Source organism: Semicossyphus pulcher, unplaced genomic scaffold, assembly GCF_022749685.1.
Source record: "Semicossyphus pulcher isolate SPU_LCO1_2020_fin unplaced genomic scaffold, fSemPul1.0.p SCAF_21, whole genome shotgun sequence".
Taxonomy (NCBI): Eukaryota; Metazoa; Chordata; class Actinopteri; order Labriformes; family Labridae; genus Semicossyphus; species Semicossyphus pulcher.
This window is the reverse complement of record NW_027211695.1, coordinates 15827909-15851178: the sequence shown is the minus strand read 5'-3', so window position 1 is coordinate 15851178 and position 23270 is coordinate 15827909. Positions and strand designations below refer to the sequence as shown.

The 23270-nt window shown below is 42.1% G+C and overlaps 1 protein-coding gene across 3 annotated transcripts in view; it reads left to right on the top strand.

The window, feature by feature from the left end:
* Nucleotides 1-3556: 3556 nt before the first annotated feature.
* Nucleotides 3557-23270, top strand: part of LOC138600522 (phosphatidylinositol-binding clathrin assembly protein) — a 106195-nt gene continuing 86481 nt past the window's right edge. For all 3 annotated transcript variants that reach the window (XM_069671943.1, XM_069671941.1, XM_069671942.1), the window contains exon 1: nt 3557-4685. In XM_069671943.1, the coding sequence (XP_069528044.1) occupies nt 4556-4685 (130 nt within the window). In that variant the 5' untranslated portion in view covers nt 3557-4555. The remainder of the gene's footprint in view (nt 4686-23270) is intronic.

Below are 23270 nucleotides of genomic sequence, written 5' to 3'. Positions count from 1 at the left end.
CCCGGACTCTCACCCCCCTTTTTATTTTGAAAATCAGATAACTTATGGGAACTTGCTTGCTAGAAAATGTGGATTTAATAAAAGGAACATAAAGCTTAAGACACTCAAGAGCTGTTATTATACAGCTCTCCTCCACTCCCCTCCATCGATCGCAACCATGGTAATCACAGTGATAAAACCCCCCCTCCCTTCCATCCTTCAGCCCATTTACACATAACGTCTGAACTGTGAGCACCTTTGGGTCCTCCTTCCTCAGTCTCTGTCTCTGTGTGAGCTGACCCCGCTCTGTCTGCTGCTCCGTAATGGATTTATTCCTATCTCTCCCAGCACATTGGCCCTGGGCGAGACAGCCGCTCATCCCTGTGACTGACAGCTGCTGATGGGACCGAGAGGCTGTTGCCAGGGGCTACAATAGGGGGCTCCCCGCATCCTCGCTGTTGCTATGGAAATAAGGAGTTCAGGCTTTCCGCCTGCAGATGGCAACACTACACTCCGAGTCTGTGACTGGGATGAAAAGAGGGAGGGTAGGTCCGTGGTGTCTGAGAGGTGAAATGAGTACACGGGAGGCAGAGTCAGTGTTTGCAGGATGGAGGTGGGATTTCAGGGTCTGCATGAGTTCACCTGAAGCCCCTTTAAATTACATTCAGGTCAGGTGGAGGCTCTGGATTCCCCGAACACATCACTGTGCCTGTCTGCCTGCCAATCTTTGTTCTGCTGTGCTTCAATTCTTCTCATTTTTACATGATGCAACAAAGCCGTGTGTTCTGTGTTTTTTTCTTCTGCTTCCATCTCACGGGCCCGGAGAAGAACATGCAGTAAAAGAGGGCTTTTATTCTGAAAAGCAGTTGATTGAGCTCAGTGCTGCAGCTGTTCTGGCACATGAAAGCTGTTTTTTTGTTTGTCCTTCGAGCATCTCGACAGTGACATAGAACAAAAACAAACAACACTGCTGCATTCTTCGCTACATTACATTTTGCAGAAATAAGAGAAGAAGCTAACAGTTGCCAAATTTTGCGCATTAACGCTGGTTTTTCCGACCCAGGAAGACCCGCTAATAAATGCTGATTGTCTCTTTTCCCATTGCCAGTGGCGTATACTCCTGTCGGTCTCTTTTCTGCTGCGTCACCGTCTGACGTCAACTCAACGCAGACAAATTTGGAACGATGTTCAAGCGCTGCTCGGACGTAGACGGGTTGAATTTGTAGCTGAGATGATAGCCGAGATTAGCGCGTCGACCCAGGTCTACTGCAGAGTCATTTGACCCGGGTCTGAATGCCGAATGTAACCTTGTAACGCCTAAAAAATCCAGGTGTTAGCGGGTTTTTTGACCAGTGGGAAAGGGGCTTTAGCTTCTATACTGACCAGCTGGCAGCTTTCTCATCTCCATTTTTTGGCAATTTCATCCAAAGCGTTCTCATCCCGGGTTTTCGAATACCGACACTGTCTGTCTTTGGAGAAATGTTGATGTAACTGTATTTTAGCCTGGTGAAAAGTGCGTAAAAAAAGATGACTACAAACTAGACATCAACTTTGAAGTCCTGGTTGGTGCTCACGTTACTTTAAAGCGTGATGCGACAGAAGCTAAAGGGTACCTTGTGTACCTGTATGTGAAAAAAGTGTCTCAACGCCGGTCTTTGAAGTCTTCTTTATCGTATCGATTACCACATGCTGGAGAGTCCTTTACCCTCCTGTCTGGGAGGAGTAGAAAGGTCACAGGGGGTCAAAGGCAGCAGAGGATTCTAGGAATTCACCTGCTTGTGTTTCTTCTTCAGGCGTCAGTGTGCAGAATTTCTCACCCAGGCAGGAAATACTGCAAACTGCAGCGAGGTCTCTGAAACTGAAGGTAACTGTCTGAGAGGCTGACACACACACACACACACACACACACACACAGGCTCTACATGTGTTAGTTTATGGCCTCTCTCTTTCTCTCATAACTCACAATCCTCATGTCCTCGCAGGTCATGTCTTGATAAAATAAGATTTTTCAATAAAGCTTTATTGCATCATGCAGCTGAAATCAATGTGAGCCACTTCACATGTCTGGGAGCAGCAGCGTTGTATCTCATATCATCTCACACTAAGTGTGAAATACAGCCACATATTTGATTTATTCAGCTCTCAGATCCGCCGTGGTACCCACCAGGCTGAGCTCTGTGCCGCACGAGCGTTTCCCCGCTGATTTTCCAGCACACCGTGTTCCACATAGTCTGGAGTCAAACAAGGACACGGCGTCTGAGGAATAATTTAATACGACCTTAAATTTGGATTACAGCGGCGCGAGAGATGCCTATATAAAGACAGGGCGTGGGGATTTAATGAAGTTTGCTGTTGCGTGGAAGGAAAAACGCCTTCATGACGTGAAAAATATGTGAAATTTGACACTTTTGTTTCACAAATTCCGCTACAATTTGAACCGTGACACCTTAAAATCTACTCTCACTCCTCAGGTCTTGTCCAATAGATTAAGGAGGCATTCAAGGGCTATGGGAAATATAAGCTTTCCTTTTTGAAGAGTCTGATTTGAGGAAAAAATTAATATAATTTCATTCTATTTTAGTGTTGCTCTCATTTGTACTGTTTTATTTTAATTTATGGGTCTTTTTTTTTTTTTTACTTTCCCCCGTTTTACATATATATATATTTTTTTGTAAATTCCGTTTTTTAAAATGTGTGATTTAAGAATTTTGGGATACTTCAGGCTTCAATTCCTTCTTTCTTTCATTAAAATTTTTCCTTTTCTCTTGCTGTGTTTATCGCTATGCACCAGGTACAGATGTAAATTTCAAAAATTTTATGTGAAAACATACTTTGCTATAAACCTCACTCTAATTCTGATTAAAGTTTTACTCTAGTATACACCTCTACGTTTACTCTTGTTTAGCTTTATCTTATAAGATGAATCAATTGAAACGTCAAAAGCGCTCAGGGATGTTAAAAGTTTATTGAACCAGTTATTAAACTGTAGTAGCAAACTCTATGTCTTATACAGGGTAATAATAAGCCCAGGCTAAAGACTGGGTTGTCCAAGTTCCTATAAGACTTGTGTCCATCATATGCCATAACTTTCAAAAAACTATAAATATTTCTTTGGGTGAAAACGAATTATTATTTTCACTATCAATTAATCTGTCTGGTTTTTTAATGTTAACAGATTAGCTATTTTATCTAGATTCCATTTAAAACGAAGAAAACAGCTAAGAAGCTAAAGAAAACTAGCCTAGAATAAGCTAATTTTAAGACTTTTTTTGGTAATCCGACAATTATTGATCGATAAATCACTCATTGAATAATCATCTGAGACTTATCAATAATATACAAGATGAAAACACATTTTTTGTTTAGGGGTTGTAATTTAGTTTAATAATTGCAAAGACAACATAAAAAGATACTATTAAATACAAAATCAAGAGGAAGGGTGAAGAAAATGAACGCTTTGGAAGTCGTTGGACTCTAGTAGTCTAAATTCCGAGGCTACCAGATCCACGTGAAGGCAGCACAGTTGTGAGATCAGCTGATTTTTTACGCTGCCATTTTGTCCGGCAGAGAGCAAGCATCCAGTCAGTCCGTTAAGAGAAAACCACTGGCGAGACTTTTTTTAGACAGCAGCACAGGACCGGACGGGACTGTCTGTTCATAAAAAACAACAAAACGAGCCGGTAATGTGGAGCCAGCAGCCGGAGGACAGCACCAACTGAGCCGGAGGGCCGTGAAGGGAGCTACTGGAGCTGTCATTTTGAACTTAACGGGTCCGACCGCCGGCTCGTGCTCTTCCGTCTCAGACTACACGGCACGCGCCCGCTCGTTCATTCGCTCGCTCGCTCGGTTGGCAGGTTAGCTAACCCCGCTAGCTTCTCGGCTAACATCCAGCAGCACCTTCCGTTTTTTCTAAAGGGGAGAAACTACACCTGTCCGGGCTGTCATCTTCTTATCACCCTCTTATAAACTCTTAACAATGTGCTGCTCCATTTTTAACGACTTTTTACACCCGTTGGTGGGTTTAAAACACACTTTTCCAGGCGATTACCAGTGATAGCTTAACAAGCTAACAAGTTGACGTGGAGGAGGAAGGAGATTCTGCAAGCTGTGATTTCACACGGATTACTTTTTTGTTGTTGCCTGATCTAAGGGGGATCCTAAATCAAGATAATCGTCCGTGTTACAAACAAACCAGCCAGTTAGCTATGTTTATTTGTGGCCAGAAAGTAATTTTCAGTGTTTACAACTTCCAAAGTGGGACTCTTTCCTGGTTCGAGTGCTGCAACGGGAACATTAGCTAACACAGACTAGCTCAGATAAGTGTCGTCGTGTTTTGTTTACTAGATAGATAGAATAAATTGTTGCCAAACTACAAAATAAAACTGCAAATCAGCTGTTGATTCTTGCACCTCAAGACACTGCACAGGTTTTCTACGCACCTGGAGGATAAAAAAAACCCCCTCCTATTGACAGTGCAGTCACGTTGAGTTGATCCATTGATCGGATCGTTATTGAGCTATTTTAGCTGATTTAAGGAAAAAAACAAAGACACAGAGAGAGAGAAATAGAAGCAGAGATGTCGGGCCAATCTATCACGGATCGGATCGCAGCAGCGCAGCACAGCATGACCGGGTCTGCCATCAGCAAGGCTGTGTGCAAAGCCACCACACATGAAGTGAGCGGACCCAAGAAGAAACACCTCGACTGTGAGTGTATCCTCTGTTTCTTGAAGCGGTGTTGTCGTCAGATAGGCAGCTGCAGGGCTTGGGGAAAGCAGACAGACCGGTCTGATGCACATTCCTTTACCTGGCTGTCAGTGAGACCATCAGACAGACGGCCAGAGGATGAGGCAGGCTTATAAAGATGCGTGATCATATTCAGACAAATTGTTTAAGACGAACTGTGGTGATCCCTGAGTTGATTATTTAATGTTAAATTTAAATCAATAATTTTGTCTAAACATGCTTTATAAGATGAAATGCAAACCGATGTCTATCAACGCCTAAATAGTATTCTACCAAAGCTAGCCTACACCTAATACATGCTTTCATTAGTGTGTAACCTCTCAATTACTTTTACAATCAGTACATACATTTCTTTACTCTTAAACTATTGGAAAATTGTCAAATAATGTCTACGTTTTTGTGTTTCGCGCAAAGAAAACCTAGGTTTGAAGCGCTCTGGGAAATTGTGATTGTGACATTAATCATGTGAATAATCTACAGATTAATCTATATTAAAAAGTGATCTTAAATGGCAGCCGAACTTGCCAATAATGTTAATAATTGTGTATTAATTTACACTTCCGTATCCATAAAATCTCACACTGTTGCAGCCCTACTTTCATGACTGAGTTATATCTATTTATATATTGAAAAAGAATCAAGAAACACCAAAAACTCAGTATTTTTCAAGGCCAAATCACTAACCATTTGCCAGACAAGTCGTGACTTCCATTAAAAACATCTTGTTTCGGGGCCTGGCAGGTTCCTGTTGTACACACTTCACACACACTGATAACCAAACAAGTGACAGAAGCTGCAGAAGGCAGGTTTTTCATCAGACCTGCAGCCCAGGAGGGACACGCTGTGCTCACCTTATTCTTCAAGGCAACAAGACAGAGCTGTGAGCTCTGGAAACAACATATCTCATTCCTTGGTGGCTTTTATTTTGTTGGAGGGAAACCTCTCAAACACAACAAATTCATGCACGTCACTGAAGAGAACTTCTTTTGGCGGTTGACTCCTGGTTGTCATTTCACATTTTGCTTCGGTAATAAAGAGCAGATAAAATCCTGCAAATTGCCAAGCACAGCCCACTGACATTAAAGTGAGTCATGGTGAATGTGTTGGTGATACGACTGGGACATAGAAAGACAGAATGAGTAAATACATTCATTAAAAATACGAGTCAATAAAGGCCATATGCGTACAAGCTTGTGTCAGACATTACTGGGACAAAATGTGCTGCTCTTCTGTTTCTTGGAATCGGCCTTTTGTCGGCACGGGATGCACATGTTTGATCGATGCTTTCGGCTCAGCTGCCTCGCATCCGTCAACTCCCACTCACTCACAAGGCTCAGCTGCTGACGCTCAGCTAAAGTCATGTATTGTCTCCGCTTCTTTTGTGAACTTGGCCAGACCTTTACAGCCGATACGCCACATCGAGCTTAATCATTGTTGGATATTGATTTCTCTGTGGGAGCGACGACCTCGGTGCCGCAGGGGGAAACGGTCAGCGAGTGGCGCATTGCACGACTGTCCTGGTATTTGTCCCGTTTGATGATTCCCCCATGAAGGTAACATCCGGTGTCGTCAGGCTGTCAGGTTCATTGTTAAGTCAGTATTGTTGTAAAGAAGGCTGGCAGACAGGAATAAAAGCAGGTTATAGGTGAGCTCGTCATTCAGTCAGACGGGTATTCAATTTGTGAATCGGTTAGTGGGCCAGGGAGGCTGGCAGGCAGCGTGTACGATCATTACTCAGTCAACTAGCCAGCCAGCTCGTCCAAACATTCCCAGTCATAATAATCACGGGAAGCAAGGTGAGATAGTTTGCCAGCCTTAATCTTACTGAACAATGAACATAATCCGATCGCACAGCTCCAAGAAGTGCAAATGCACAAAATATGGTTGGGGAAGTCCAAAGGGCCGGTTCAGACAGGTGTAGGAAATGCCCTGTCTGGGGCCTCAGCCCTCTGCTTGTGCACATTTTAGATTGTTTACCAAAACTACAGCCTGAACAATACGGTATTTTTCAGACCTATTACTATTTTAGAAAGGAAAAGTTCAACTGCTACGGCTGAAATAGTAATGGAAATGAACCTTTTCTATGCGATTTGCGCTGATATCACTGTGCAAAGGTGCTCAAATTGTTCTTGACCCTTTACCTTTTTAACAGAATACATTAAATTGTTACATAATGGCTCATTAGATATCAATTACTATCCAGATTCTTCAAGGGAATCCGCACTTTAAGCTTATTTGAATCCAGAATTATGGTTGCAAAAGTCAATTTGCAACTCGACTTATTGTAACAACGTACGCTTAGCGGGTCATGTTTTTGGTTCTGCCTTTTTGTCAGTTGGAAAAAAAGACCAGATTTCCTTTAATCTTAAGAGCCGTCTAATCTAACATTGGCCAAATTGAAACACTGGTGTCAATGGCAAAGTGAATGATGTCATGCACCCATTCTACAGCCAACCAAAACCCCACTTCAGAAAGAAATGTAGCAGGTATGTAAGAAATGCAGGTTTTCCCAAGTTTATATAAGACTTCACTTTTGGCCTTGGTGGACGTCTGCGCTCTTTTATTTCCCGTCTGGTTCTTAGAAGCTTTTGAAATCTGAACTCATGCGGAGTTTTTTTAATAACTGCCAAAGTCTGCAGCAGTACTTCTGAGAATTGCAACATTTTTTAGACAATTATGACGAAGGGAAGTGAAAGTTGCTAACCAAGACACATTTTGAATGCAAGCAGAAGCCAGGGCCAAACTACAGTCCATATTGGCACAATGGGGATACATCTGGAAACAAGATGCTGCAGGTTTGAACAGGATCTATGATGGCAAAGGGGCATTTGGCAGCAGCAGCGAGCCAGATATCTAATGCTTGAGTCAGTTAAGTCCACAGGTTGGAGGATTGTATGCCTGCAGAGCCATTTATCAAAATTAGGAGAGAAACCTGACATTAAAAGGTTGGGTTTTGCTGTTGTTTTTCACGCAGAGGCCCCCTACCCACCTCCATACACAGACGAACGCATGATTTCTCCCACTCTCCCCTTGGCACCATTTCACCGCAAGCAGCTGTGACTGTCTGACAGCAAGCTGTGAATGATCTCACCAGCATATTTGCATCTATTCCCAATAACCGAATAACCCTGGGAGAAGCCTTTTCAGCGATACCGGCCAGTGGCGACTGTTCAAGGGTTCGGAGGTCCACTGTTAGCTCGAGCAGCCGTGACATTCACGCACCGCTGGCAAAAATAAGTGCCGTTTTAAAGCCATTTAGTGTCACGATTGGGACTGTCCGCCTCAATTAACCCCGGCTTGTGAGTCAGCGGCAAATATGACAAGTCCTTCCCATCAGCTCTGAAAAGCTCTTCTATTTATGGAAATTAGCATCATAAAAATCAATGAGGGATGGTTCAAATGTGCTCGAATATGTCTCTGTGTGCTTGCAGTCTGCAGGTTGTCAAGGTGAGAGTTATCGTGTGTTTAATTCAGCCTTTTATAAGCGGCTAACTGATTGCCATGGCAAACACACAATGCACGCTCTGAAGGCCACTTCTTTCTACTTTAGCGCCATTGAAACGCTCGTTGTTTCACCGTCTTACAGCTGTTAAGAGAGAAGTTGTGACATTGAAACTGGAATCTAGTTGCCCAATTCACCGGCACTCTGTTGACATTGCAGCAAACTGGCTTGTCCTAAATGGACTTTCTTTGACGGGAAGTTGGATGGTGAAATTTGCTGCAGCCTCAGCAATGGTAATTGAACTGTGTTTGTTGAGTATTTCTTGAATAAAACTCCTCGAACTTCCAAGGTATCCAGGTAATGGAATATCTAAATGAAAGGCTACCGTGAGATTTACTTTGCTCTCTTGCCATTTCTTAGATTAACCAAATCAGTTGTTGGAATTTCTCCAGCACTTAACCTTGTTAAGGAATTAGCACCTTACTGACAGCCATTTCAGTCACATAAATGGAGGTGTGAATGAACTGATGTAAGTGGCAGCCGCTTAAGGCCATGTCCACACGGAAACGGAGCCGACTTCGCTTTGAAAAAGTTTTCCGTAAACACGGCGCCGTCTCAGGAAATGTTTGCTTCCCCACGAAACCGCTGAAACGCTGTAATATATACAACCGGCCTGTGGGTGGCACTGTAACGCAGCCACACAAATACAACAAACCGGAGAAGAAGAAATAGAGCATGCGTTTAAGTGTAACACAGGCAGAAGACGATGGCGCAAAATATGAGTGGAACTAGAAAAGAGACCTTTGTGTGGACTGACGAACGAGCTCGACACTATAGTCTGCCATACTTGTTGTTGTTGTTGTTGGTGGTGGTGGGGTTAACGCATGCGCGACGTACGGAGGCGGCGCGATTCAAGAAAGATCCGTATAGGCTGTACACACGGAAACGCCAGGGTGGCGTTTAGGGATTTATCTACTCTGGGAGGCGGTTTAAAAAATTAGCGTATACGGGCTCCTGAAACGCCGGTTCCGTGTGGACGAAATGACCATACGACAAAAAACTTTGGCGTTTTCTCCTAAACCTGTCTCCGTGTGGACATGGCCTTAGATTAGCCAAATCAGTTGTTGGAATTTCTCCAGCACTTAACCTTTTATTAGCACCTTACTGTCACCTGATAGGAACTGACAGTCATTTCAGTCACATAAATATAGGTGTGAAGGAACTGATGTAAGTGGCAGCCGCCTAAAACCGAGTGCAATCCCACTCCGTTTGTTCAAGGATGGCTGATCCAGCTTGATGTTCTGTTGGTGGCCTTCTTCGCACCTCCTCCAAACCATCTGTCTTCTCTGTCTAATATGGCTCCTTCCTTGTTTTCAAAGAAGTCAATGAGAGGAGGGAGTAATTCAGAAAAAAGAATCGCACACAAGAAGATCTCTACTGTTTCACCATTTTTAACCAGCATAGAGATATATGATCATACATTTCTTTGTCTATCTAGTCCAGATGTACCCTAGGTAGAGAGTTGAACAAGCTGTGGTCGCAGAAATGTGTCAGGGATGGGCAAAAAAACCTGAAACCACTTCCCCCATTCCCCCCGCAACACATTTGCAGTGTCCTTATCAGAGGTGCGTCGCTGCAAACCGTTGAAACTCTCCGAAAACAGAAAATACAACGAGCCCATGTCATTCAATGATTGGCCAAAGGCAGGAAAAGAAAGGGGACTGGATTTTAATTTCATACCGGAGCTCCATTGAGGAGGGCTCACAGATATCTTAATATTTGTGTGATTATTGCATATGCGCCTTACTTTTAAAGACAGACTTTCTCCACTCCACCTTGGCGTGCAGCAGTTTGGAAAAGCTAAAACACTTGAGGCTGGTTCAGGCGTGGTTGGATGATATGTAATACTCATTAGTGCGTGTTCCTTAAGCTCTGTACAAACAGGGTAAAGTAAATGGCAGAAAAGTCGTCTGGAAGGAGGAACTATTTTTCCGGCAGTTGTATCAGCAGGTATCCTTCATAGTAAAGTCCCTTTACCCAACACAAGGAATCTGTCTTATTACAAACCAAAAAAAAACTCTACTAGGTAGGGCGTTCTTTTCGTTTGTCTTGACCTTTGACCTCTAAGAAGGCAAAAACAGGTTCAAAAAGAGTTTCCCTGATGGGCAGCACTTTGAAAATCGAAAGATACATGTTTGTTGTGTCTCTAATGGGCAGCAGTTCTTGTAGAGTTGCCTCTGTGTTGCATCATTAGAAAGAAAAGTTGTGTTGCCAAGAAACATTAAGTAAATGTTTGAACCCTTTTCTGGCTCTAACTGTTGCTTAGATATACTGTCAGTTTACTGTTCAATAATTATGTTGAAATCGACTTAGTCTAGGCGACCTGAATGTTGATGTTTTATCTGATCATTTCAACCTTATTCTAACCCATGCATTTGCCTGTGTATTGTTTAAACTATGTGTTGTTGCCCTTGTTGGGCAGGTCTCCATTTTTAAAAGGCGGTTACATATAACTAGGCTAAATAGAGTGTCAACTGCTGCTGCAGCTAAAGGGCAAGATGCATTCAAAAACAGACCTGCACACAATTCTATTTATACCTTGTTGGGTGTCTGACTACTTCTGTTTAGTGTTATTTCTGGGCACGTTTAGATATAGCAAAATTACAAATCTTACACTTCTTAAAGCGAAGGTTAAGCGATCCGTTTTTGCTGGTAGGATTTGTTTTTTTATTCTATATCAGGACCTCTAAAAGTTGCTGTCAGGGAAGCAAACTTTAGCGTCTTGTGCTCTTGTACCGCCTTGGTCAAACAGTATATTACCACCTAGATGCCATTCCTCACAGAGGCCTGAGCTCTTGGCAGCCAGTCCTGTTATTGAGGTCATTTTCAGGCTTTTCTCCTCGGTAGCAGCTGAGGTTCTGGTAGTTTAATACAACATGCCACATCGCTTTTACCAGCTGGCTGAGCGGCAGGCCCACACGTCCTCTAACGTCAGGTTGTGTTGAGCCATTTTTAGCCAAACCTTAAAACTAGGTTACACTTACATGACAAATTGATGCGGTGCTTGAGTCGTCCTCTACACTAACACTCAAACTGTCTCTGTCTGGGCCACGGTGTTTGTGTGTCGGTGGGTTAGTTTTGTAGACACACGGGGACACTGTGTACAGTAGGTTATTGAGCTCAGGTTTATGTGGTCTCTGTTTACGCCTCCAGAGAGAGTCGGTGCCCATTCAAACTTTACAGCTCTATTTCAGACAGCAGCCTGTGGGTCACCTTGACGGATCTGCTCATTGTGTACAAATGTGTGTGTGAGGGTGTGTGTCTGTTAGACTTGGATGTGCATATGGGTGTGTAAGGATGTGGCAGTTGATAATTAATAGGCTTTTAAGAGTAATGTGGTGTTCTAACTGTCAAATGAAGGCTTATAAAATTCCCTAAAATTAAACTTAGAAAGCAATGAAAGCGACACATTGCACTCTACCTGACCTTCCTCATTTGTGTAACGTGACACAAGCACGACTGACTGTGCAGGTGCTTACTTAACAGGTGTTAAAACAACATGAAAGAACATTAACATGTCATGGGAATCAATGCTAACCAGGGTCTTAAATTAAATCTTTTTTCCCCTCTTACCTGCTTCTTTAGCACTGCAGATATCTATGTAAAACACCTTCGTATTGTAAACAATGACTCACTGGTACCTGACAGCAGTAATGTGGACTATTATGTAACTTTAATCCCTGACTGTTCTTAAAACCTCTGAAAAAATGAGCTCGAGATATTAAATATTCATGTATTACATCAAAGTTGAGTTTCTCATTAAGCAGCCACAAAAAATATCCCAGTGAAAATTAACTTTCATAACCACTAACTAAAAACATATAGGTTAATGAATAATCAGATAGCTCCCATGTGAATATGCCTTTGATTAGTTTGTAGAAACAATTGCGCATTTTTGTACTGGATGTCAGAGCTTAACCACTGTTACTTCAAGAAACTTTAGTGTTATAGTTTGATTTATTATTTACATTAGACCCTAAATTAAATAGTTGGAAGGCTTTTGTGGATGTGGGTTTACCAACCTGCCATGGTGTTGGGTGAAGCCAAAATTTACCCTGTATTTGGCAGGTAGCAAACCCTTGTGCTAATGTTAGCAAGCTAGGCTAACTACTCGACTCAACTTTATTTATATAGCACTTAAAAAACAACCACAGCTGAAAACAAAGTTCTGTACACAAATAGACAAAATAAAACAGTTAAAAGCAATAGAATAAATAAAATAAAATAAAACAATAAATAAAAACACACCATAAAACAATAAAACAAGAGCAGAGTCTCATGCGGGGTTGAAAGCCAAGGAGTAAAAAAAGGGTTTTAAGACGAGTTTTAATAATGGACATTGAGGAGGCTTGTCTGATGTGCAACGGTAGCTCATTCCATAATTTAGGAGCAGCAACAGCAAACGCTCTGTCCCCTCTGAGCTTCCGTTTTGACCTCGGTTCCTCCAGGAGCAGCAGGTCAGCTGACCTGAGGCACCGAGCAGGAGTAGGTAGCTTCCACTTTCTGAGTATAATATAAGCATAACAGCATGAATGGTCTCCCCAAAGGTTGCAGGTTTTTAAGCGGATGGATGTTTTGTTTTATCAACGTTTCAACGCTAAACTAGCCAAAAACATTTGTTAGCATCTATTGTTACATTTGCATATGTCTAAACTGGTGCTCCTGCTGGAGCTTTCTGGCTTTGCTTTACCATAATATTGAAACTAAATGCATCAGTCAGTAGTGCCAAGAACAGGTAGTTTGTCTTACAAAAGTAGCTCTTAAAGTCAGGTAGATAATTATATGGGAAAACTGCATAAAAAAGCCTAAATGAAAAACTGAATAATATGGTCAATAGCGTCAATTTTACATTATATTAATTCCTCACCCAAAAAGTGTACAGAAAGTAGTTTTTTTCCTACTTTAAAGACCAACATATTCTGACTCCTCCCCCATTTTCAGTGTCTTCCTCCCTGCCATTATGTCACTCCATCCCCTTTCATTCTGTACACAGTGTAAACACATAAAGTGATTCATTGCTGAACATCAATAAAGAAAGAATTCAGGGTATTTAAAAGGTTGAAGGATACACACAGAGCAGCTTTACTTCCTGCCATTTGTGTTACATTGATCCCAGCCCTGATAGACCTGCTGCAGGGTGTAGCTGCTCAGTAACGCGGTGGGGACGCCTGTGTCTTAAGCGATTGTAGGTGAGTGTAATGCTATCTAAACAGAGCGGGACCACCCCTCCCCGGCTGCAGACACGAGATAGGCCCAGTTTAGACTAGCAGGCAGGAAAAAGGCTGACTGCTGACTGTCTGGCTACGTCTGTTTTAAGTGAAACCCGGGGGAGTGCACGTCAAGTACTGAGTGTGTGAGACTGTGTGTGTGTGTGTGGGAAGAGGGAGAGACTGCAGTGGTGTTTCTGCCTCTCTTAAGAGTGCTTCAGTCTCTAACATGCTACACGCTACATAGTCGGTGAATATGTAATACCCAGTGTGCGCTCAAGTAGTGATTGATTGAACAAATATTACTACAGAGCTCACATTAGAGCACACTGGCACCTAGCATGACTAGATCATGCTATAAAACAACGTGTTAGTAAGACTCTTAATGCGTAATTCCTCTTTAAAATATTTGCTACATTAGTCATGTTACTGCTAGATTTTGCCAATGTAATTAACTTTCTTTTACACAATTTTACACCTCATAAACTCCAATTCTTATTGTGCAAATAGTCAATGTAAGCACTTTTGAACACGCATCTTGAACACACCAAATCCCCTCAGTCTTCTTCAGTCATGGCACTTAATGCACAGCAAGAAATAAGATGAATGTGCACCTTTGCAGAGGACACTGCTCCATACCTACCTAAATTATAAATGTGTCTTCGAAGGCAATATTGATGAGCAAGTGGCACGGTACCATTCTGCATAGAATTTGGTGTCATCAGAAGTGCTGCTGTAGAGAGTACTTAACCTTAAAACTTAACCTTAAAGCTGCAATAAAAGATATTTTCATATTAAAAGAATTCAAGGAGTCCTTCAAAACAATAACAAAAGATGTAGTTTGATGTAAAAATAGTGTAAGATCAGGGGGGTTGTCTTCGATCATGTTCCCATGGGTTATAATATCTTTAGATGTGTTTGCGTTACACTTATGTATATTAATGGTTAATCACATCATGAGATTCTAATGCTAAGTGAAGTTAGCTAATGATAACAATTCTCCATCCTCCTTTCTGACTTATTGTTTTGTGTTGGCTTAAATAAAGTAAAGGTTTCTATGGGTTTGAACTTTTTTGGTACCATTTTCGATAATGTACTTAACTTAACATACTTTGTAATATTGGGCTATAGGGCTAGTTTTTGGCTGACCGCCGGGGTAAGCCCAACACATGGGTCTGTATGTGACTGAGTGAGTGACGGTATTTTCAGAGCCGTAGAGAGAGAGAGTTGCGACATCGCAATGGCGGATCATGGAGCATATTGAACCTCCACTGACGCGACTCTCTAGATACGTCTCTGGATACTTTGTTCGGGGAGTAAGAGGGGCTGCTCGACCGCTGTCCTCACCTACGTCTGCAGAGCGCACCTGCTTTCAAACACGTTGTCATCGGCCTCATAAGGACAGTTGTTGTAACACATTGCCCACAAAAGTGCACATTGACCTGACTGACCTAGTCTTGTTTTTAGCAATTTTGAGTGACAAGAAAACATCAACCAACTCAGCAGCCCTGTTTCCCGCAGTGCTTATGGGGCATTTTAGCTCTTTTAGCTCAATGTTTTGGCATTCTGAGCCACATTGTTGCTGCTTTGTCACCCCAGCAACCAGCCGCAGGTGACAGCTTTGAAAAACCCACTGAAGGCTACCTGGCATCTACCAATTAGTGTCAGGCAAAGTTAGCAGCTAGCTGATAAACAAAGTGCAGAATTCAAAAGATGTAAATATTTCTCTCATTAGAAAGAGAAACAGAACTAAAAGAAAATGGACTAGTGGATGAAACAAAGTCGGCGCTTGATGGTCCTCTGTCGTCGGGAAGTATAAATTGGCAATTATTTGCTTCCAAGTGAACCAAAACAACCTCAAAAAAAGATCTTTATAAAAATGTTCTGTTTTCAACTCGTTCTGGGAACTTCCAGCTGCTAGGAAAGTCCCTTTTATGCAGTTTGTTGTTTTAATTTTTCTATAATTGGGTTGAGAAAATTCCTTATCTTTGATCAAAACACTTTCAGAACCAATTGTATTATGTTAAAAATGCTGTTACATTGGGGCGCTGTTTGGCTCGGTTGGTAGAGCAGGCGCCCCATGTACAGAGGCTACAGTCCTCGTCGCACTGATCGCAGGTTCGACTCCCGGTCTGCCGATCATTTGGTGCATGTCATCCCCCACTCTCTACCCAACATTTCCTGTCTATCTTCAGCTGTCCTATAAATAAATCCCATGGTCAAAAAAACAATCTTATAAAAAATCTTAAATCAGCACCTTGAGAAAAAAAAAGTGCGATTCTCTTGAGGGTAGACGGAGGAAAATGCACATTAACCATACATCTTTAATTATTCTGAACATTATCAACTATAAAACAAGCCACAAACTAGCGCTCAGCTAATTTACTCTTTGTAAATATATGCAAGTTTTCTAACAAGCTAGTCTACTTGTGGGACTTTTATCTATTATTTAAGATCTGCTGTGAAAAGTGAAGTAATTAGCACACTTATTTATCCAAGAAAACAACTCTGGACTAGTTGGGGTTAAGTGCCTTCTGAAGGAAACCTTCGCCGTCCCCTCATCTACACAATGTTCTGTACAATACAGGAAGAAGGCTATATTTTCACTTTGCACATTTAGTGTATTAAGTAATGTTGATACGTAGTTTTAAATAGGCTTTGTCTGTGTTTGTGTGCGTGTGTTTGGGAACATTCAGTGCTTCTGTTCCCATCCCGTTTCTGATGTCTGGTTATTTTTAGCCGAGTGATCTCTGGAGCCTTTGGCTGAGTTCAACCGCTTGTTTTTCTTCTCTACCTGTGTGCATGTACGTCTGCCTGCCTCTTTCTGTCGGTGTCACTCTCTTTTTTTTGACAGAGACCCGTAGACACCCCCCCCTCCCCCCGAGGCGTTTGTGCAGAGACACACTCTCGCAGAGACTTCAATCCTATTCACTTGACAAGATTTGCTGAATCCCCCCCACAAAAACACCCCAGTTGGAGTGTGTGCGTCCCTTATTCTCCGTCTGTCTTTCCTTCTGTATGACTAAGAGAGACGGAGACACAAAAAAGAGGAGAAACTGCTCTTATTTAAGAGCTCAAGGGGAGAATTAAAGTTATGGAACCAGAGCTGGTCTATTAATAGACAAACTTCTGGTGACACTTTGTCTTAGTGTCTACACTCCCTGCTTCTCTTCTCTTTCCCGTCCTCATCGAATCATCCCTCCTTTCATCCTGATGTGATACCAGTGCCCTCTCTTTTCTTTTTCAATTTAAAATCTATCTATCTCACTGCTTGGGATCATTCTTCTGTGTGAGGCAGCATAAGGCTGTAACCCCATCATCACTTCTTAACTTTTAATACACCAATGTTCTTTCAAACTTTACTTTCAGGGCTCTTCCCAGCGTTCCCGCTGTCCTGTATGCATTGTAAGAGAATGGTGAGAGCCATCTTTGCAGTTCAAATTGCAGAACAACGAAAAACTGGTTGAGGTTGTAGGTCACAATGAGTATAACTGACGTGTTTTAAAAGCTTGTTGTTGAGTGATTTGAACATGTTGACGCAGGAGAACAAACATTGACCCGAGGAAAAAACCTTTGCTGAGAACCCTTTGAAGTGTCTCCTTAAAGAGTTCTATTGGGGGATAGCAAAGAACCATGGGAACATGAAAACATGGCCAAATTTTTAATTGTTAAAGCTAACTGCTCATGATTAATTTCCCTTGGTAATAGTGTATTTGTTTAGGTGGAAAGATATCAGAAGATTGTAGGAAACTGTCCATCAGGATGCTCATTTTCTGTGAAAAACCCAACGTTCTTTGATCATCACATAGGACGAAGAAAAACAGAAAAACCTCAATTTTTTTGGCAATTTTTTAACATGTCCGAGCTCTTTAACAAAGAGACGAAGTACTGGTACACTGGATTTGTCAAATATGGCTAGAATCTCAATCCCACGTTATCGGTATTGGCCGATATTGGCTTAAAAATGAACTATTAGTATCGGCCAACGTGTCGATATCCGCCGATATAATTAACCGATAAAATAATGGGCTGCTGCATACTTGATTAAATGCTCGACACCGGCGCGAAGAAGACCTGCGCGGTGCAGCGTGATGACGTCACGTGTGTCTACCTGCAGCATGAGAGAGTTAGAAGCCAAAATGTCCGTGGTGTGGAAGTTTTTCAAAGTGTCCGAAATAGATAGCAAAACTGCTATTTGCAATGACTGCTCAGCTTCGGTGATGCGAGGAGGAGCCAAGGCAAAGTCTTTCAACACTACAAACTTGATTAACCATCTCAAGACCCGTCACCCCGACCGTTGTAACAAATGTGATAAGAGTATCACCATTATACTGTACGCTAATTCCAATACAGAAGAGGGTTGATGATCTCTGCAATTAGGTGTGCGGGAAAAAAATATCGGTATCGGTATCGGTAATCGGCTAAATGAGTTGTAAAATATCGGCATATCGGATATCGGCAAAAAATCCAATATCGTGCATCCCTAATATTACCTTTATCTAACAGTAGGAGATTCTGCTATTTGGATATTGCACTTTGGCAATCCATCCATTATCTATACTGCTTATCCTGTTCAGGGTTGCGGGGGGGTGTAGCCCATCCCAGCTGTCATTGGGCGAGAGGTGGGGTACACCCTGGACACTGTGGTCGCCAGTCAATCACAGGGCACTTAGGCAACATTGAGATTTTAATAATATTTTTTAAACTGTGCAGCCCTACTTCCATGCAACCAGTGCTCAGGTATTTCTTCACATTAAGACGCCAGAATTGTATCAAACAAAATAGGTGAATCCCTTCCCCTCCCAATGTGGGCCGGTTGTGCAGCTTTTAATTGGTTTGTTTGTGGCTGCCTAGATACACAATTAAGTGTTTATCTTATGACACATTCTCCTGTTTCGGTTGTCAGCAAACTGACTGATCAACAACAAGAATAAAACGGCACATTGACGGCTCATAAATGTTACCTGGGGACCATGGTAAAGCACATTCACGGTTACACCAAGACGGTCCATCAAATGCCCTTCAATGCTTTAGAAGACATCTTCCAAAACATCTGTCTTCATACAAATGACTGGAAATAAAATGATTTGTTGGTGGCTCATAAACGTTACCTGTTGAGAAATAACTGCTGTGCTGCCGCCCAGAGACAGTCCATCAAATCAATGTTTTATCTCCAAGAAGTTGCCTGACAGCATAAACATAAATACAGATCAGCGGTGAACCTCTCTTGTGTCATCGACTGTATTGGCAGCAAAGTGAGCCATCATAAAAAGTAAACGTTGTGACAGAGATTCACAGAACCGTGTACTTAAAGCTTTGTTTCCTCTGACAACACAACCACACATGAGTGGCGGCTTCATATTCACTTTTTAGAGTATTACAAAAATCACTGGTATAAAAAAAGTCGGCTTAGCGTGATCGTAAAGCCTGAAAAGAAAGGAAAAGATCCTTTTTTCAAATTTAGCCGGCTTACAATTCTTCACACCTCTTCCTCGTTCTTCTCCGTCTGCTATCTGAAGGATTTGAGAGGGGAAGAAAGGCGGAGGGAGGGGTGGACGGGGAATCCTCTTTTGAGGCAAACCCTGTCTGCGGTCCCTAACACGGAGACAGACAGAAGAGAGAAGGAGATTACGAGTACACGCCAGACAAGGTGCTGATACTGCCGAGTGTTAATCTTTAACAGATTGGGGCTGCGCTGCCCCCGGTGCAATCTGTGCCTGGCTTTTCAACTGTGCGCTGTTACTCTGTACCTGTGTAGATTTTGAGTGAAGGTCGGTTAAGACTGCGGCAGTAACTGTGTTCAGTTAGCAGCATGATTACACCTTAATAATCTCAAGTGCCGGGGAGGTGTTGAAGCCGTTACAGTTACAGACGTCGTTCTTTAACAAGCCTTTTTGCCGGCGAGAATTCAGGCTGCAAATGTCCTTGAGCAAGACATTGAATCCCAATGAGCAACAGAGGTCATGCTCTGTAGTGTAGCTGACCTCTGACCTCCACTGGAGACGAAACAAAAAAAGAAACAAATCCCCTTTCTGGTACTGCAATCATGCAGGAATCCTGCAAACATTTTCGTTAGAGATAGACCGATATGGTTTTTTCAGGGTCGATACCGATACCGATTATTTGTAGTCAAGGAGGCTGATAACAGATATTTGAAGCCGATATTCATTTGCAGTAAAAGTGAAAATATTGGCGTCAAAATTTTGAACAATACAAACTCCAACACTTAACTTTGTTTAAATGCCTTTAAGCATGTGCATCAGAGCCAAAATAACCCAGTTTTAAATTGATCTCTTATCGGCCTTAGGATTAAAAAGAAAAAAAAGCCGATGCCGATATGCGTCAAAATGTCGAATATCGGTGCCGATAATCGGCCCGGCCGATAATCGGTCTATCGCTAATTTTCGTTCCCCATACAAATACCTGGCCTTTGGATATCAGCTAATACCCTGTACCGCTCTGATATCAGTGTTAATTAGTACAATGTATGCCTGCTGTGTTGAACATCATGGGGTCAGTATGAAGGGCATCAGGCTCCACTTAAATGTTAAAAAGAAACTGACAGGAAATACGGCTCGACATGTTCTTTGGCATCATGCTCATGGAGGTTCTTGATTTAGTTGGCAGTGCTTCCGCCAAGCCTTTAAAGGTTTCGCAATCTTTGCAGGTATTACAAGTAGCCGCAGAACGTGTTGGCTCCAAACTGTTGAAGCTTAAGCTCCTTTTTTCTGTCGAGATAATCTTGGTGTCATTTTTGAAAATGATTATTGTTTAGCCCTTGTTCAGATACTCTTACAATGATTGTGTAAAGTGTGCCGTTGTGCTGATGCTGTTGAAATCACTTCATTCATGCAATTCTGTAAGAAACTAAATGAAGAAAGCTGTAATGAATGTTGTAGTAACTTCTTGCCAAAGGCTGATTGGACGGCATTGTTCTCAGAGAGGTCACAAGTTCAGTGATTATATTGGCAGTCATCTGTCCGTTCAAAGTATTTAAAAGCAGAACTGTGTCAACATTCGGTCTCCTCCTCATAAGAAATTAAGCCGTAAAGCTTCTGAGATTAGTCCAGATAGATTCTCTCCTGAGACGTCTCTTTAGGAATTCAAAGTATGTGGGCCTGACCTTCCTTTGGTGGTCTCTGAAGGGACTGAACTGGGGAGAGATTGAACACTCTGGAGCTCACAGAGCGATGCGCTGGTGCCTGACCACGGTTTTAAAACATGTCAAGATGGGATTGAGAAGCTGATTGTAGGACTTTTCAAAAAGGGTTAATCCACCTCCCACCAGGGAGGCGGTTGAGTCATCTAGATCAAATCTAAGTGTTCAGACTGAATGTGACCACTTTAATGCACTTAAGGCTTTACCGACTGATGTCAAAGATTTATGAACACCAGACTAGATTGTGTATTGGACAAATTTTAAAAACTACCATTTTTAAATTTTCATCAGTGAGTCACTTAATTAAATTAGCTACGATATTTTTTTTACATATCAAAACAATACCTGACTAATTCTACGTGAAAGTAGTGCTTGTAGTGATAAAGTCCCCTCAGCTCTACAAAGCTCCTTGTGTTGGTTGGTGGCCGACATCAATGGGCCTCATTTACGAACAGTGCGTACGCACGAATCTGTGCTTGAACTGTGCGTACGCACGTTTGACGCACAAATCTGGGATTCATCAATTTGTTCTTACCTAAATTTCTTCGTACTCTGCGAACAAATGTAGAACTCCCTCAGACCATGCGTACGCACAAATGATGAAAGAAATGTCCTAGGAAATGTTAACACACACCATTTTAACTAAATGCATACTGTATTAAAACTTCATTTATTGAAAAACAAAGGCTCTACTAGACAACAATAAATGCCGTGTCATCCTCATAATTTATTGTCATATAATTAAAATCTTCAATAATAGCAGTTGAGTTAGTTTATTAAGTTTACAATAGAGTAGACCATATGAAAATGTTCATATTGAAATGTAACACTTACTTTGTTACAATTGTTTCTTTCTGCTGATGTGAAATTTTTCTTTTTTCCTTTTGAGGCCATCTTTCACGTTCTTTCAGCTTCTCCGTAACACCGCTCTCTTCATGCAGCACCAAACAGATGTCCTTTTATAGAGAAATAGAGGCGTGGCAGTATGCTGATTACAGATCGCGGACACGCACCTGTCAATTTAGAATGGTTCTGATTTACTAACATACGCACGGTGGTGAGAACAAAATTAGCCGGTACGCATGTGTCATGAATCCGACGGTGATTTTGCGCATGTACTTATTTTTTGCGGAGAGTACGAACATTTCTGCGCAGATATTAGTGAATGAGGCCCATTGTTATTTTGTTCACTCTCAATGCCCTGATCTTTGTTTTTGACTGCTGAAAATATCCACTGTGCTGACCTGTCCTGCTCAAAACGACAGACAGGCACAGGTTGCGATGAGCCGATGAACATAGCGTAGCTAAATAGCCAGATATGCCTTCCCCAGTTGGTTGAGACCAAAAATGGAGCTAAAAGATGATGAATATAGGACTAATGTTATGTAGAAATGATGCCTTGCTTGTTGCAACTGGTTGCTTAAAAATGATAAATAAGTTGTACTCTACACATTTTGGAACATAAACATAATAAGAACACACGTGTAAAGAAGTTAAAACAACAATTGGTTTAGACGGTTTATAAGAATTCGATGTAGCCACACAGTTTTCCGCCATTGGTTTGTGGACTTTCATATTACGGCCTCAATTTGGAATTTTGGCCGTCGCCATCTTGGTAATTTTCTAGCCAGATGTGACCATATTTGGGGATTGACTCGTTTTTGGAGCCAGCCTCCAGTGGCCATTTGAGGAACTGCAGTTTTTTCATTTTGCTGCTTGGATATACTACATCCTTATGGAATAAATTCTTTGATTATGTTGTTATCCACAGTGACTATTTGATCGGGAGAAAACAAATAACACTCTAGGACTCTGATATTCTTCATCAATAACAATAAAAAGAGCATGCTGTTAATACTTACAGTCCAAGCATGCTCTGGTGTGGTGCCCTTGTGATCTGAGCTCTTGAGCCATTTTTGGTACTTTTGTGTGGTGTTATAGTGGGGCATTGGGTCCCCTGTGGCTGAAATGGATTAACTAAAGGAGACGGAGAGCAAAGGGAGAGAGGGAGGGGATTTAAAGTGTTAATCAGAAAGAGAAAATTGGGTCAGGAGCAGGAAATCAGTGAACTAATTTTACACTAGTAACACATGAAACTGGAGAAAAACAGAAAATAGTTGTTGATGCAAAAAAGAGGATAAGAAATGGAAAGAGAGCCAGGGACTGGAGTTCAGAAAAGGAGATGAAAGTGGATAGAAAAGCAGGAGTTGCTCTGTGTCTGTGTGTGCGTGTATTGCCTGGAAGCGGGTGGATATGGGGGACTTAAAGGTGGATGAAGAGACGAGAGGGGAGCACAGATAGACGGTAGCCAGCTGGGCCAGATGTGATCTCTGTCTCCTCCTTCTGCCCTTCTTCCCCTGCTTGATCTGACCACCTGCTTTCTCTCACAAACACACAAACAGCTCAGATGCTCACTGGCACGCCTGATAAAATAACCTCACCAAAATAACAACCATGGCACAGAATATTGGAAACTTTCTCCTGGTTTGTCGCAGCTCTCACTCACCGGTCCCTCGGTACCAGGAAGCCTCTGGTCCATTGTGGTCCAATCAAAGGCCACAGAGGTCAACAGATGACCAGTAACAATGGACCTCAGATTAGATAGCAACAAAGACGGCCACTGTTGGGAATGAGATCACATCTACTCAGCATTCAGAAGATTTTCCGATGAGGAAATC